The sequence below is a fragment of the Lynx canadensis genome, chromosome F1, assembly GCF_007474595.2.
Source record: "Lynx canadensis isolate LIC74 chromosome F1, mLynCan4.pri.v2, whole genome shotgun sequence".
Taxonomy (NCBI): domain Eukaryota; kingdom Metazoa; phylum Chordata; class Mammalia; order Carnivora; family Felidae; genus Lynx; species Lynx canadensis.
This window is the reverse complement of record NC_044319.2, coordinates 63,534,363-63,547,326: the sequence shown is the minus strand read 5'-3', so window position 1 is coordinate 63,547,326 and position 12,964 is coordinate 63,534,363. Positions and strand designations below refer to the sequence as shown.

The following is a 12,964-nucleotide window of genomic DNA, read 5'->3' as shown; positions in this document are numbered from 1 at the left end:
CTGCTCTAACCGCAGAGGTGTAGGATCTGAGGGGCAGAAAGAGCTTTAAGAAATTGGCTCGGCTCACAGTTATTGTTCAAGCCCCCAGCCCCACCCCAAACACACAGGCACCGCACTTACCACCCCATAAAATGGTTGTCCAGGGGCGCCTGGGTGGCTCAGTCGGCTAAGCGTCCCACTTTGGCTCGGGTCACGATCTCGCGGTCCGTGAGTTCGAGCCCCGCGTCGGGCTCTGGGCTGACGGCTCAGAGCCTGGAGCCTGCTTCCGATTCTGTGTCTCCCTCTCTCTCTGCCCCTCCCCCGTTCGTGCTCTGTCTCTCGCTGTCTCAAAAGTAAATATGCGTTAAAAAAAAAATGGTTGTCCAAACTCTGCTTGAACTTCTCCAGGGACAGGGCGCTGGCTGCCCTCGTCCTCCCACAGTCACAGACTCCCTTTCATCAGCTCACTGTTGTTCTCGCTTTTTCCCTCTAAGACCAGATACTGGAGCTCGGTGTGCATAACATAACTTCCTGATATTCCTGTTTCTCCTCCCGATTGCTCGCCCACAAGGTAGCAGAGGCCCAGGAAGGCAATAAGTAGGCAGACTGGAGAGACAAGAGCCCATCTGGCTCTTCCAAGAAGGTATGAATTCCTCCCATCCCTGGCAAGAACTCGCTGGACCCCTGAGGGGGGGGCATCAGGCCAGTCTATAGCCGAGGTAGGGGAAGGGTGGGCTGGAGAAGAGCGTTCCAGAAAGGGGTCGGGCCTCGCCCGGGATTGAGGGCCGTGATGCCCACTACCCATCTTTGAGAGGCTAGCTCTCTGTGTCCTCCGCTTTCGCGCCCACCCAATCACAGACACGGTCCCTAAGCTCATTCCCTCTCTGGGAAAAATTTCGTAAGTTGAAACCAAAATGTTTTGTAATGTTTTATTTATTTTTGAGAAAGAGAGAACAAGCAGGGGAGGGGCGGAGAGAGATGGGGGGGGGGAGGCGGGCAGAGGATCCAAAGCAGGCACCACCGTCTGTGCTGACAGCAGCAAGCCCGCTGCGGGGCTCGAACTCCCGAACTGCAAGATCACGCCCTCTGAGGCGGGAGTCAGACGCTCAACCAACTGAGCCACCCATGCACCCCTGAGAAAAGTTTCCTCTTTATGCCAGGCAGAGCCCGACGCGGTGAGGGAAGAGCCTCCTGTTAAGAGGCTGCATGTGAAGGTGACTTTCAAAGTGTGGACTACCGCGAGCACGACAGAAAGGCGAGAAGGCCGTCAGGGTGGCCCTCTGCTCAGCCCAGCCTGAGACTCACCCTCCTTACCCCTCACAGCCCACTGAGTCTGGGCTCAGGCTCTATGGCTTATCTGGCCCTTATGATGCAGAGCTTTGCAACGTCCTGTTGTTTCTGATGGGTGAGCCCCGTCAGTCACACTGTGTGTGTGTGTGTGTGTGTGTGTGTGTGTACTTCGCACGGACTTTGCACAGGGCTCTGCCTATCGTTCCGATGCACCTGCCACCCCTCTTCCAACCGCGCGTCCTCCACGACGCACACAGGGTTGCCCTGGTTCTTTCTTAAGCAAGGCCACCTGCTCGGAAGGAAAAGTACAACTGTGTCTGGTGACCTCCTGCCCCTCGAGTCTGTGTTCCCTGCGTCGACCTCCAGGGAACACCTGGCTGTCCACCCCCCGCCCCAGACCCGCCTCCCCGCCATTCTCCTTGCTCGCTGGACTTCCCAAACCATGCCCTGCCCTCTGTTAAATGCCGTTCTATCCTCACACCTTCAGAGACGTCTGCTGTGTTTGCCCCGGTTGATTCTGGGGGCCCCTGTCCTAATCACTCAGTAGTCACAAGGGTAACCTCTCACGCGGTTCGGCCTTTGCTGTTCTGAAACTGTGGTTATCAACTGTTTCCAGAACAACCCGGTGGGGACGCGTATTATCAGCCCCCTGACGCATAAGAGCCACCGAAGGCTCAGCACCAGTGACTTCCCCAACACCACTAGCCGGTAAGACTGAACCCCAACTCAAATTCACGCCCGGGGACTCCCTCTCCAGTGCCCTTCCTACAGTGACATCCCCACCAGACCCCACGAGGGGCCCTCAGTCCTAAGTGCCTGTTGGTGTGGACGGAGCTGTTCTTGTTTTCCTTTGCGCCTTCTTGTTCTTATCAACTGTGTCTGGGGTCGAGCGTTTATTCCGTCTCTATTGACTGGGCGTCTCCAGGGATCAGGGACACAGCCGTCCTTTCTCTGAGAGTCCCTCCGAGTGCAGGACGGCGTTCTGCCCACCAGAGGGGCGTGGCCTGGGGCTGAGGGTGGGCACCGCTGACGTGCTCTCCGCCACCTCCGAGCCCCTGGACGCCGGAGGCAGGCAGAGCGGCGGTGACACCAACCAGAGGCAGCGGCCACCGCAGAGCACTTGACCCAGTGCCGGGCACGATGCTAGTCCTTTATTTACATGACTTAGTCCTCACAACAATTTCCAAGGGAGGTATTATTATTGGCAACTGAGGAAACGAACGTTCGGAGGTGTGGAGCCGGGGTGCAAGCCCACATGTGTCTGACTCCCAAAGGAGCACATAAATAGCAGAATTCAATATATATTTAAAAAATATGATAATCCCTTACTCCCTGAAGGCCTATCCTCCCCTTGACTCTCCCTTTCCCAGAAAACAAAGTTCAGGGAGGAGAAAGCAGGGCAGGATGTACCTTATACGTGAACACACACACACACACACACACGCACATGCACACACGCACACACACACACACATACACACGTATCAGTTATGCCTATCACCACCACCCTGGATTTCCTAGCCGGGGTGAGGGTTATGAGGGGCGGAAGTCAGTTTCCCCAGGACCCTAGCCCTCGTCCCCTTCCCTGGTGCTAAATAAAAGTGAATAAATACTAAATAAATACAACTGCCGCCCCCGGCTTCCCCCTCCCTCCTGTGACCAGCAGGGTGGAGGGGGCAGTTTAGATGGGGGACTGTCCCCAGCCCCTTCCATCCACCACCCGTCACTGCCGTCCAGGGCAGGAAACCAGGGCAGGGCCAGCCTGCGCATCAGGGCAGGGGAGGAGGGCAGGCCTCACAGTCTCAGCCCCTCCCCGCCGTGGCAGCGTGAGGCAGCCGCAGAAGCCCCCTCTCTCTCTCTCTCCCAACTCAGTCCGAGGCCCCGGTGCCCGCGGAGGGCAGCGGGGACGATGAGGTTATTTCCTGCCCGCCCAGGGGCGCCGCCGGAGGATCTCCAGGATCTGTGCCTTGCGGTGCAGCCAGTCCTGGGGGGTGGGATGCGGCGTCGAAGGGGCCGGCTGGGGCACGAAGAAGCTGTACCGGAGGCGAGCGTTCTGGGGGTTGCTAGCCACCAGGACCTGCAGCGTTAAGGGCTGGGCCAGCGGCCCGTGGCCTGACAGTGTCTCCGAGGCCGCGGTGGCCCCGCTGTAGCGTAGACTGACCGCCCCGGGCAGCACCACATCCGTGGCAGAGGGCATCAGGGTGTATTCACCGTTGAGGGCATAGGAGCCGTCCTGGAGCTTCAGGGCCAGGTAGAGGCTGCGGACACCGGGGGCCCCCTGCTGCCGGACGAGGATATGAGTGGCCCCCGCGGGGATCGTGACCACGTTGTTGTACCCGTACCTGCGTGGGAGGAATAGAGGGGGAGCTCAGCATCTTCCAGAATCCCTCCAGCCTTTCCGAGCTGTGTTTGTACGGCCGTATGTGTGAGTACGTGTGCAAAGAGGGTTGGCCCCCTAAAGCTGTATAAGGGGTCCGCATAGACCTGAGATCCGATAGTCTCAGGTCTGTAGGTCTGAGCTGTGTGCAAGCGTGCCCTCCCCCCTCTTCTCTCTAGACCTTTGCGTCCGGTGCCCCCTCACTGAGGTGCCCCTCGAAGCCCACCTCTTCGATGCCGGTCCGATTCCCACTCTCCCTCCAGGAGCAAGTTACCTCCTGGGGAAGCCCTCCCTGAGGCCCACCAGGGCCCTCACAGCAGCCCAGGCTGCCACCTGCTCAACACGTGGAACCCTGTGCTGTACCTGGCTACTCATCTGTCTCCCCTGCGAGACAGGAAGCTCTTTGAGGGGAGAAGCAGCGTTAAGTTCACCCTGGCATCCCCAGGGGCCCGAGGGGAGGAAATAAATAGCGGACGAACCTGAATTTTCTGAAGGAGCCGGACTGCTTTCGGCAGCCGGAACCATCCCCCCCGCACACCATGCACTTGTCAAACTTCTTTTTGGAGCCGATGACACGGTCACAGCCGGCGTGGATGCAGCGGCCCTGCACACAGACCGAGGAGCTGTCCGGGGAACAGGGCGTACCGTCTACCACCTGCCAAGAGAGGAGCAATGCCAAGTCAGGAGGGATTGGGTGAAGCCAGATCCCGCCAGGAAGGGGCCGTCGTAAAGGCTGGGCGGGGGGGGGGGGGGGACGTGGACGGGGTGCGGCGTGAGCCCCGCCACCGTAAGGGGTGATGAGCGTGGCGACAACAGAAATTTTCAGAATACTCCCTATGGACCAGGCACTGTGCTACGTGCTTTGTAAACATGAATGCAAATCTCACAAGCACTCCTTGAGGTTTCCAGAGATGGAACACTGAAGTTTCAGAAAGATGAGCGCACAGTCTCCCAAGGGGGAGACAGCTGGCAAGCAGAGGGGCCCAGCCGGACACCACACGTCCGTCCGAGTCTCAACACCCAGCCCTGAACCTCGAAGGCAGCGACCCACATGGACGCTAGGGGGCGGCCGACGTGTACGAGTTTTCCCCGGGGTAGGGGTGAAAAATCTGCTAGGGCTCCTCCCTTCGGCCTTCAACAAACCGCCCTAGTGCAGGGAGGGAGTGGGGAGGCGCCCCTGTCTCCTAGAGGCCTGTCCAGTGACGGACTGGCCATCCGCGAGCTGAACGAGGCCACCCCTGGAATTCGGAGAGGAGCCCAAGGAAACGGGGTCAAAGACTTGCCCAAAAGGCCACATCCCTTCTCACGAAGCAGAGCCCAGGGAGACGGGAAGAGAGAGAAAAAGAAACCACGGGAAACTTATCTAGAGTCTGGGGCTTGTTTTCCCAATACCCGGGGGGGACAGAGGAGCCTGACCGAGCCCGGGCTGGCCCGGCACGGCTATGGGCTGCTCTGGGGGAACTGTGCCATCTCAGCAGGTAGGGGCGCTGCGGGAAAGACCGAGAACGCACGGCGCCCGGGGGCGTCCGGCCCTCACCCGTGGCTCCAGCACGTAGTAGTAGCCCAGGGCCCGGGCCTGGCAGGTGAGTTTGCACTGGTCCCGGGGGGCCACCCCCGTGTAGCGCGGGACCCAGTCCATGGGCCCCGGAAAGTTCTTGAAGAGGTCGGTGCGGTGGTTGTAGGCGGCGCACTGCTCTTCGCGGAAGGTCAGTGCTGTCGGGGTAAAACGGCCGGTCAGGGTCCTCTTTCCTTACCACGTCCCACCGCAGCCCCTCCGTCCCAGCCCCTCAGGCCCCTGGACGGCGTGGCACCGCTCTCCCCCCACCAGATTGCCAGAGGAGGTCCCTGAACGGTGCGGTCTCTCCCCTCGACAGCAGGGGACAGTCCCTACACTCAAGGGACGACCGCCTCAGCCCCACCGTCCCCGCCTGAAGGCCTCTGTCCCTCCCACTCCTCACCTGACCCCGTTGGGCAGTCCTGGGTGTTGCAGGAACGGAAGCGGGTGCGGCGGCCCTCACAGTACTTGCCGCCGTTGCGGGGGACCGGCCGCGTGCAGTCCCGGGAAGAGAACTGGACGCCGCCCCCGCAGCTCCGAGAGCAGCCGCCCCATGATCCCCAGGGACCCCAGCCGCCAGCCTGTGGGACCTGCAGAAGCAGAAAGGGTGCTCTGCCAGTAAGTACAGTCTCCCAGGCCCAGGGCCAGTCCCCACTCCCCCTGGCCCCCTGCTTGCACCCCTGCCCTGGGACCTCACGTTGAAGTCCTGAAGCTGGTCCACGTGGAGGCAGCGGCCACCCATGCAGGCCTGCGCCGGGCCGCAGGGGGTGCCATCGGCCCAGGGCGAATGCTTGGTCTGGCACATGGCATGGCCGTTGAGATGGCCGGAGCACCAGAGGGCAGCACAGGGCGGAGGCAGCTGCGGACAATGGCGTGAGTCAGGCCCGAAGGTCAGCTGGCACTGGCGATCAGCGTCATAGTCCTTGCCGGGGAAAGTCACAGGCAGACGCAGGGGCGCCTCTGGCTTGTCTAAGAGACAGTGCCCTGGGAAGGGGGTAGGGATGTGAGGTCAGCAGCGGGCTGAGGGAACGCTCTAGGTTGCCGGCTGAAAGCTTGGACTCCCTGGGGCCTGAGGGATCCTAGAAGCCAAATCCCGAGGCCGGAGAAAGCTTTCAGCAGCAGAGGCAATTGACTGGGTGCTTGTTATGTGATGAGCCTCGGCTCAATGCCAGAGCGACGCTCTCTCGTTTAACCGAGAGACCTGCTTTACAGATCAGACACACAGACGCGAAGAAACTTACACTCACACATCTACGCGTGTCTAACGAACAGCATCAGGACAGGAACCCAAAGCCCTGAGTCTTCCTACTTGCTCTAAGCAACTACAGGACTCTGGAGTCTGCTTCTTATCAGCAACCTGCCGAGTAGCAGGCCGTCCCGCAGGCTTGCACACCTCAAGTGACGGGCGGTCACCTCCCTCACAGCGGGCCCATTCTAGTGTGAACAGGGCTGACCCTTAAAAGGTGAGATCTAATTCTACCGCACCAAAAGTTGCCTGCCTTGGCTGTGCTATTTATTCTAGAGGAAGTGGGAACCACGCAAAGACAGAAGCATTTCTCACCCCGTCCCACACTGCAGAGGAAACACATTTGAGGGAGTCAACTGGGCCCATGCAGAACGTAGCAGAAGAGAGAGTATGGTGGGGGGTGGGGGGTGGGGCAGGAGCCCAGAGCCGAACAGAGAAAGGGGTGAGCCATCTGCTTACCATAGCCATTGTCCAGGAAGTCAGTAATGAAGCGGGCACTGCAGGGGGACCAGGGCTCCTCGGGGTCCACGTGAGCCATCACAGGAGCCATGACATGGCGGGAGGTACTTCCAGGCCCATTCAGACCAACACATGACTTTGAGTTGTCATGGAGCATGTTGAAGACATGGCCTGTGAGAGCAGAGGCCTGGTTAGGGTCCAAGGGTCCCCTCTCTGTGCCCTCAGGGGGCTTTCAGCCCATGATAAACCTGGTTCCAGCTGTGGATGGTCAGATTCTCCCCACATCCCACACTGCCCCGCCCCCGTCTCCTTCCGGTGCTCCAGGGTTCCTCCATATGTAGCCCCCATTTCTCTGTCTCCCCTTTCCCCCCAAACACACTCAGGGCACCTCCCTACCCCCTTTTCCTTGTAGCCAACGTTCCCAACATTCTATCGCTGACTCTGACGAATAGTATCTCTCTCAATATTGTGCCGTCCCCAAACACACACATACACACACACACACACACACACACACACACACACACACACACAGTTCACGGTAAGTTTCTACACGCTATCTCATTTAATAGAAGAAGCTAAATGTTTGTCTACATCCACAGCAGAGAAGGATAACGGCCCTGGGCCTAGGCCGGGGGGTGGAGGTCACCTTGTGACCCCTACTCGCATTCTAGTGAGCCCATTGTCCCCTTTCCCCGGGCCTGCTACCTCTCTCATCCATCCCGGGTGCCCCACAGCCCCATTCCCACATTACCCAGTTCGTGAGCAGCGGTGAAGGCTGACTGGAGCCCATCGTCCTCCACAATAGCACAGCTCCGAGCCGGGTCACACACGGTGCCCACGTCGGCCATGCCCAGAGTGTCGCAGGTGGAGACCCCACACAGGTCCTGCGGAGAGGGGTCACAGAAGACGCATGAGGAACCAAGACCCCGGGGCCCGCCGGGACGAGAGATCTAGGTTAGCTGGGCCCCCAGCGCCGTCGGGGCCTGGATGGCCTCGGCCGCGTGGCCGGGGCCGAGGCGACACGTCGTGCGGCTCCAGGGGCGCCGTTTACGTCACGGTTTCCACAGTGCCGCTGGTTGGGGAGTTAATGCAGCACGTGGCCCGTGGGGGCCGACTGGGGCCTCACCTGCCGGGTGAACAGAATGGCTGTGTCAAAGTGGGCCGGGTCCGAGTCCTCGGGGGTGTTGAGTCCTCGCTGCCAGGCGCAGAAGCTGCGCAGGGTCTGGGCGGCGCTGGGTCCCACTTGGGGCCCTTCCTCGCCTGGCCCCAGAATCACGAGGCGAGTCACCACCAAGCTGACGGGGTTGCGGATGCTTGGGTGCTTGAAGGCCTTGGCCGTTGCCGCCATCACCGTCAGCAGGTAGCGCTTTAGCCCCGCGCCGTGAAATGCTGCCATTTTGTCATCGGCCACCACCAGAGTCTCCACAAATCTACTCAGTGAAGCGAAGCGCTGGATTGGAAAAGATGGGGGGGGGCGCCCTGAAACAGCCGCCCAGCCCCGTGGATCACTACCCCCCACCCCCCTTACTTCCTGGGTCTGGAACTCAGCAGAGCCAGCTGCGCCACACATTCCCCACGGGTCTCGCCTGGGCCCTCCCCCCAACCCCAAAGTCCCAGGGCTTTTGTGGTAACTCTGAGAAATCAGCTGTCGGTTCTGAGAAGGGGAGGGGATGGGGGGGGGATGCCACGTCCCAGGGCTGCGTGAGCCCCAGAGGCGAAAGCGCAGTGAGAATGCCTCTGGGAGGGGTTTGGGGGTCCCCCAGGCCCGAGTGCGACGGGGCCTGCAGGCCTGGAGCTAGAGGGCCGGGCTGCAACGTGTCTGCCCTGTGTGGTTGGAGGAACAATTCAGTCAGCAGCTAGGGCCAGGGCCAGATCTCAGCGTGGCGGGTGTGGAGGGAGAGCGGCTGGTCTGGATTAAAGCGAGAGAGGGAGGGAGGGGAGGGGGGGGGAGGCCGGCAGTGGGAGGGAGGGAAGGATGGAGACTCAGGCCGCCTCGCAGTCAGTCCGCAGTGCTGGAAGGGGACTGACCAGGTACGGGGCGCCTTTCCTCCTCGTCCACTTCGGCCCTAGTTTGCACTTTGCCGGAACTATCGTGAAGGCAGCACCAGAAGCCAGAGGCCGATCCTCACTCCTTTCAGACCTCTCACTCCTTTATAGTTGGCGGGGGGGGGGGGGGGGGGGGGGGGGGGCGCGGGTAGAAATCAAATTTGGGGCGCGGAAAGTTTGGGCCGGCCAAGGGGCCGTCAGGATAGCCTTATCGCAGGAGATGGTACCAGTAGGATGCTGCGGCCAAGCGGGGCTGGGGTGGCCAGAGGGGCGGTCACTCCCGGCAGAGAACCCCGAGAGCCCTCCTCGGGTGGGACCAGCAGTCCGGCCGGGAGAAGGGTTGGGGCAGGGAGAAGCCAGAGCCTTCCCAAGAAGGGAGGCTGGTGCAAAGAGCAGAGGCAGACAGAAGGCAGGGAAGAGGCAGGATGGCCAGCAATGGAAGTGGGTGGAGAGCGCGTGAATGGGGGTCAGTAGGACAGACATGGCGGGAGGACGCTGCCGGACACGGACTCCGGGGCTTGCCTACCTTGGCTCTTCGGGGGCTGGGGCTGGGGTCCCCGGGGGGAGCCTTGACGTTGCACATGGGGCCCTGGCCGCTGGCAGGACTCTTCCGGCGTAGGATGTGAGCCCCGGGGCCCCCGGCAGAGTTAGGGGTGCCTCCCTCCAGGGGCTGGATGTGGAGCTCGGTCCCCCGATACTGCAGCACCCCTAACAGGGCTCCCCCGTCCCAGTGCAGAGATGCCACCGACTCTGGGTCTCCGTTGACGGTGCCGGTGAGGTAGGTGCCCGGCTCTGCCCCTCCCAGCAGCTCAGGTGCTTGGCCCAGGTACTGCACCGTCAGCCCCTCGACCCGCACGCCGGGGTCCTGCTCCAGCTCGAGCAGCAGCGTCTCCCCAAAGGCTGGCAGGCGGTACAGAAGCCTGGCAGGGGCGCCCAGACCCGGCAGGATGCTGCCGTTAAGCTTCTCTGGAAACACGATCTCCTCCTCCCGGGGGAGGGGGCTGGCCGGCCGGGCCGAGGGCAGGAGGGAGGCCAGCAGTAGCAGCGGCGGCAGGGAGACGGGCGCAGGGGGGAGCGGCAGGCGGGGTCGGGCTCCCCACGGCCAGCACCCCGCCAAGCCCCTCCTGGGATGCCGGTCCGTCCCGTTCATGGCACTGGTGCCGCGGCCGGGAGGGATTGAGGCCGTCTGGGCACCGAGTCCTCCCCGCCCTGGCTTTGGAAAGCTCCTCTCTGCAGCCTGGGGGCTCGGACTTGTGCCAAGGTCAGAGGCAGAGTTTCCAGAGGGGCCGGGGCCGGTCAGAGGAGACGGGGAAAACTTGGCCCTTAGGCTTAGGAGAGGCGCCTAGTGGCCTGGCTTCCCCCAAACTCTCCTCTCACACCCCCTCCTCTCCTGTGTCTTTGTCTCTCCCTGCCCGTGTCTTCTTTAGCTCCTCTGGCCTCTCCTTCTGGGCTCCCTCAGACTGTCTGGCTCTGCCTCTGTGCCTGCCCTGTCTCTGGCTCCTTCCGCTGTGCCTTTGTCTCTGTCTCTCCTCCTCTCTCTCCCGTGTCTATGTGTCTGTGGGTCTCCCTGTGGGTTCTTCCCAGCCTCTCTCCGCGCGCCGGCTCTTTTAAGCATCCCGAGCTTCGGCGATTGGCTGAGCTATAAGCCATTCAGACAGGAGCTTGGTTGGTGGAACTCAGATGGGTGTCTCATTGCTTCCCAAAAATCCTAGTTTTTGTTTTCCTTTTAAAAAAAAAATGGGACTTGCCCAGGGGAGGGGAATCTCTAGCAGCCGGATGGATCACAGGCACCGGGCCAGCTGATGACATAGCCTTTCCCCAAACCCCACAGTCGGCTCTCAGCTGTCTCTTTCCCTTTTTGGTGGGACAGAGCCCCAGGAGGGGTAGGAAGTCAGGGAAAGGGCCTGGTCAACACGCACAGAAAGGCCACGGTCCCAGGAGAATTCTCGCTCCCATTCTCTCATCTGGCATGGCCTCCCTTTTCTCAGGGCTCCCTCATGAGCTGCCCTCTGCCCCTAGAGGCTGCTTTCCAGAGCTGAGGCAACTGAGAGAACTGCCCAGGGGAAGGCAGTGGGCAACAGGTAAGGAAGCACCGAGAGGGCAGAACAAAGGAGGTGGCCGGCCTTTGGCTCAGGATGGGAACAAACAGTGGGAGAGAGGCCGGTCGGCCAGGCGGGAGATGGGGCAGGCAAGGAGACAGCCATCAGGGAATTTACTGCCCAAAGGTCGGATGAGTCGGCTTGGAATGGGCGTGTAGAGCAGGCAGAGGCTGAGGCAGGAGGGGTTAACGACTTTTCCTTTTATAGAAGGAGGATCCAGGGTGGCACCTCCTCTTCTCTAACACCCCCTCTCTCCCTCGGGCTCCCCCGTTCCTGAGTTACCACTACCCACACCCTCCGAAGCCCGGAACAGCCATTCCGCCTCCATTCCCCCCAGGGCTCCCCCTCCCCACTTCCTGGCTCCCCATTTCCCTGGCCCAGCTCCCAGTAGCTTCCCCCAGGCTCTTGGCCCTGTTCCTGCCCACTCCCAACTGCCCTAAAACCCTCCCCCAGCCCCAAGTCGGCCAGCCCCCAGCACAGAAAGACTTGCTCTCTCAGGAACCCAGATGCACCCAAAGTCAGCCCATCCTGGGGAATCCCCCCACCTGGCTCCCTCCTTTGGCCCCACATTGTCCCGAGAACACAACTGTTCCCGGAATATCTAGTAATCTTTCATTTCTCACTGCCCATGAGACACGGACAGGACAGGGTGGAGGCAGGACTGTGTGTATAGGGAAATTAGGGTACTGAGAGGAACAGGAACCCAGTGCCTGGGGTGGGGAGAGTGCCTGGGGAGGAAGGGGCAGTATTCGGAGAAGGAAGTGGTTCTAGACGGGAGAGAACTCAGCAAAGTGGTCTCAGGGGGTGGACTCTGGAGGCAAGGAAGCAAGGGGTACAGAAGGAGGGAAAATTTCTGCCCACCCCATGCTGTGGCCACTCCTTTCCCCAGGATATCCCCAGGAAAGACAATGCAGTCAGCCGTGCCTTTCCTTTCCCAGAGGCAGATCACCTGCCCCTGCCCCCATTCCCCTATCCACTCTCTGCCTTGTCACCTCCTGTCTCCCAAATCATATCCGCCAGAACACTTCCTTTCCCCCTCCCTTCCTGCTCAGGTCACTAATACCTGCCCTGGTGCCCACCACTTCCAGAGTCACCCACCACATGCCCTGACTCTGGCCCTAACTCTGGAGGGGGTTGGGGCTGCAGGAGTCAGACAAAGGACAGGAGACCAGAGGGGGCAGGGGCAAGAGGAGCCATCACCAGAGGACTCTTACTGCCCCTTTCCACCCCCCATCTGAGATGAGGACAAAGGGGGTGACTAAGCAATGAAAGACAAAGGGCCTCAGAATCAGAGCAGCAGCGTGTGGGGGTGTCGGCCACAGGGAGAGGGCACAAAAGATGTAGTGTCCTAGGTAGCCCCCCAGGAGCCCTCACCCCGGTGCCAGCTCAAGTTGCCTCCAAGGCCAAGCAGCCCAGACTCGACCCTGACTTCTCCTGGGGCTGGATTAGGGTAAAGAAATGCAGTTCCCCCCCCCCCCCCAACACATTCACTGTGTCCAACTACAGGGGAAGAGAAGGCCCAGGGAAAGGGTGGGGGGGGACGAGGGAGGCAGAGCCTCTGCCTGGCTGCCCAGTCCACCCCGGGGCCGGGCCCAGTCAGTTCCCACAGCCAGGGATGTGGCCCCACCCTTTGGTATGGTTCCCATTAGGTCAACTCCCAGGCTAGAAGTCTGGCTTTCCTCTCTTTCTCCACAGCTAAGAATTCCCTGCCTCTGCCACTTTCCTGGTCCGTCGGCCCCACCCTGCTGCACTGCTGGTGGGCTCTCAGGGACCCTGGTGCGGGGAGGGGGAGAGATTTGGGGAAGGCCTCTTTCCAGGCTCAGAGTGGGAGGGATGTGCAAACTCAGCGGGTGGCCCAGCGGGAGCTGGGTTTGGAGGCACAAGGAGAGAACAGAACCGGCCTCCAAGGC

At 61.1% G+C, this 12,964-nt stretch overlaps 1 protein-coding gene across 1 annotated transcript; it reads right to left on the bottom strand.

The window, feature by feature from the left end:
• Positions 1–2,405: 2,405 nt before the first annotated feature.
• Positions 2,406–11,395, bottom strand: ADAMTS4 (ADAM metallopeptidase with thrombospondin type 1 motif 4). The gene is made up of 9 exons (XM_030303009.1): positions 9,482–11,395; positions 8,036–8,359; positions 7,661–7,793; positions 6,907–7,077; positions 5,899–6,185; positions 5,605–5,791; positions 5,184–5,359; positions 4,126–4,301; positions 2,406–3,611 (listed from the first exon to the last, which is right to left on the bottom strand). The coding sequence occupies exons 1-9, from the start codon at positions 10,103–10,105 to the stop codon at positions 3,185–3,187; spliced, it is 2,505 nt and encodes an 834-aa protein (XP_030158869.1). The 5' UTR covers positions 10,106–11,395; the 3' UTR covers positions 2,406–3,184.
• Between the last annotated feature and the right edge of the window lie 1,569 nt (positions 11,396–12,964).

Coding starts and splice junctions, on each gene's coding strand:
- ADAMTS4 (XM_030303009.1), bottom strand. CDS start 10,105: ATGAACGGGACGGACCGGCATCCCAGGAGGGGCTTGGCGGGGTGCTGG. Junction 7,078..7,660: donor CACCGCTGCTCACGAACTGG/GTAATGTGGGAA, acceptor CTGCTCTCACAG/GCCATGTCTTCAACATGCTC. Junction 3,612..4,125: donor GGCTCCTTCAGAAAATTCAG/GTTCGTCCGCTA, acceptor CCTCCCACGCAG/GTACGGGTACAACAACGTGG.